Here is a 2,164-nt window from a genome sequence, read left to right as displayed (position 1 = left end):
CTGAGACAGGTGGCGCTGTGATTACAGCGCCACGGTCTCAGTGATGACACAGAGCAGGCGAATAACGTCTATTCTTCGTCTGCTCTATGGTTATCTCGATCGTCGCCGCTGCTCGGTTTTAATACGAGTGATCTCATTAGATCACTCGTATTAAACGAGCAGTGGCTCCTGCTGCTGAACTCGATCGCCGCCGCCGCTGCTCGGCTTTAATACGAGTGATCTCGTTAGATCATTCGTATTAAACGAGCAGTGGCTCCTACTACTCGCCCGGCGCCCGAAACTGCATGTCTCGGGCGTCGGGATTCGCGCCATAAGACGCAGGCACTTTTTCCCCCTCCTTTTGGGGGGAAAAAAGTGCGTCTTATGGAGCGAAAAATACGGTACTGCCACAATTTTTCTTTAGATACATTTATCAAAAAAAGTACCTTGATTTGATTACATCTGGCTGTTTTTCCCCAGCTTATCAGGTATTTTAATTGAGATTTTAACTCCTCAATGACTGTGCTGCAAAAATCTATGGTATAATTTCCCCACTCATCTAGCATGGAAAAGGATATTCGTAAGATTAGTCAAACCTGTTCTTCCTGAATTTTCTTCAGTTGTTCCAACATTGCTTTGAATTCATTTTCCTTCTGTTCCGCCTCCTCCAAAGTTGCCTGATTTTGTTCGTCATAAGCCATGGCCACCACAGCCAGGATCAAATTCACCAGGTAAAATGAGCCAACAAAGATGACCAAAACAAAGAAGATCATGTAGGTTTTCCCAGAAGCACGCAGACTCTAAATTAAACATAAGAATATGTTTTACATTTTTTATTAAACAGGTAGAGTATAATATCAAACAATTGTTAATAAGTCGTATAAATTTTATTTAATTGCTCACTGGAAATACACTGAGTGTCCAGATTATTCTGACCACCTCATCAGTACTTCGTTGGGCCACAAGATGACTCCACGAGATGACTTCGTTGGGCCGCCTCGTGACTCCACGAGATGTTGAAAGGTGATGCGAGGAATCTGACACTGCACTGTTGCCCTTCTGTTGTCTTGTACCAGTCTTGCCACTCTCCGTTCTGCCCTTACATTGACATTGTTTTATAAATGTGCCCCAATGACTTTCACTTTAAATCTGTGATGGTATTTTAATCCCTAGGCATATATACTTTAGGTCTAAAAAAAAGTGGCAATGTTAGAATGTTAGTTTTGCAGGTGCTGTTTTTTTGGGCCATGGGGAAAAAATAGACTTCTGGTGATTAGTGATGAGCTCAGGTTCAGACCAAACCTGAGCTTTCATGAAGGACATGCCATGGGCACTTCTACCCAATCAGTTGTGGGCTAGCCATTTTTGGCCCTTCAGCTGCATGTAAACAAACAAAGAGGCGGGATGCTTGCGCTGATTGTCATTTACCTTATATGGCCACATAGCCATATTAGGTAAATGTAATTTACCAAACATAGGCATGTAGCCATATAAGGTCAATTACATCACTACATCCCGTCCCTTCACTTATGTCAAGCTGCGAACAGGGAATTCTCTGCCTGCATCTGATTGAAGAAGCTTTCTTCCTTGTTCATTCTGAACTGGTGACATACCCCACCCAATCTGCCCTTGTTTTTAAAAGTTCAGGTTCAACCCACAAAATGGCTGCCTTCAGAAAAACTGAAGCAGCTGACACAAAGTTAGAAAACATTGACATTTAAAGCAGTTTACTGTATAAGGGATCTGTAATTACGTGCAACCAGTTTTGTGATCCAGGCAGCCCACAACAATAAACATCAAATAGAAAATAGAGAGATGATGTTTACTTACTAGCTGGTACAGGTTTTCCCAAAAATCCTGAGTCATAAGGCGAAATAAGGCTAGAAAGGCCCAGCTAAAGGTATCAAAGTTTGTATAGCCATAGTTGGGGTTCCTGCCTGCTTTCATGCAAGTGTATCCCTCTGGACATTGCCTAAAAACAAAGATAATTCAGACTCTAACATCAGTAGAACACATGCATATACACCAAAAAAGGATCTTGCATTTTTAATCTTTCCCAAATAGATCTCTTATCTTATCCATCATTTATTTATTCTCCAAGACAGCCATATGAAGTGTACCACCAACCAAAAGCTTTATACAGGAGTAGGTACGGGCTATAACCTCGGTCAGTCTTTCAATGCTA

At 41.8% G+C, this 2,164-nt stretch overlaps 1 protein-coding gene across 1 annotated transcript in view; it reads right to left on the bottom strand.

Moving 5' to 3' along the window:
* Positions 1-2,164, bottom strand: part of SCN8A (sodium voltage-gated channel alpha subunit 8) — a 145,902-nt gene that overhangs the window by 45,279 nt on the left and 98,459 nt on the right. Inside the window, exons 9-10 of the mRNA XM_018565420.1 lie at positions 1,810-1,951; positions 576-779 (exon numbers count right to left, since the gene is read on the bottom strand). Coding sequence (XP_018420922.1) covers positions 576-779; positions 1,810-1,951 — 346 coding nt within the window. The remainder of the gene's footprint in view (positions 1-575; positions 780-1,809; positions 1,952-2,164) is intronic.

The sequence above is a fragment of the Nanorana parkeri genome, unplaced genomic scaffold (genome assembly GCF_000935625.1).
Source record: "Nanorana parkeri isolate BGI_ZX_2015 unplaced genomic scaffold, ASM93562v1 scaffold846, whole genome shotgun sequence".
NCBI lineage: Eukaryota > Metazoa > Chordata > Amphibia > Anura > Dicroglossidae > Nanorana > Nanorana parkeri.
This window is presented reverse-complemented; position numbering and strand designations above follow the sequence as displayed.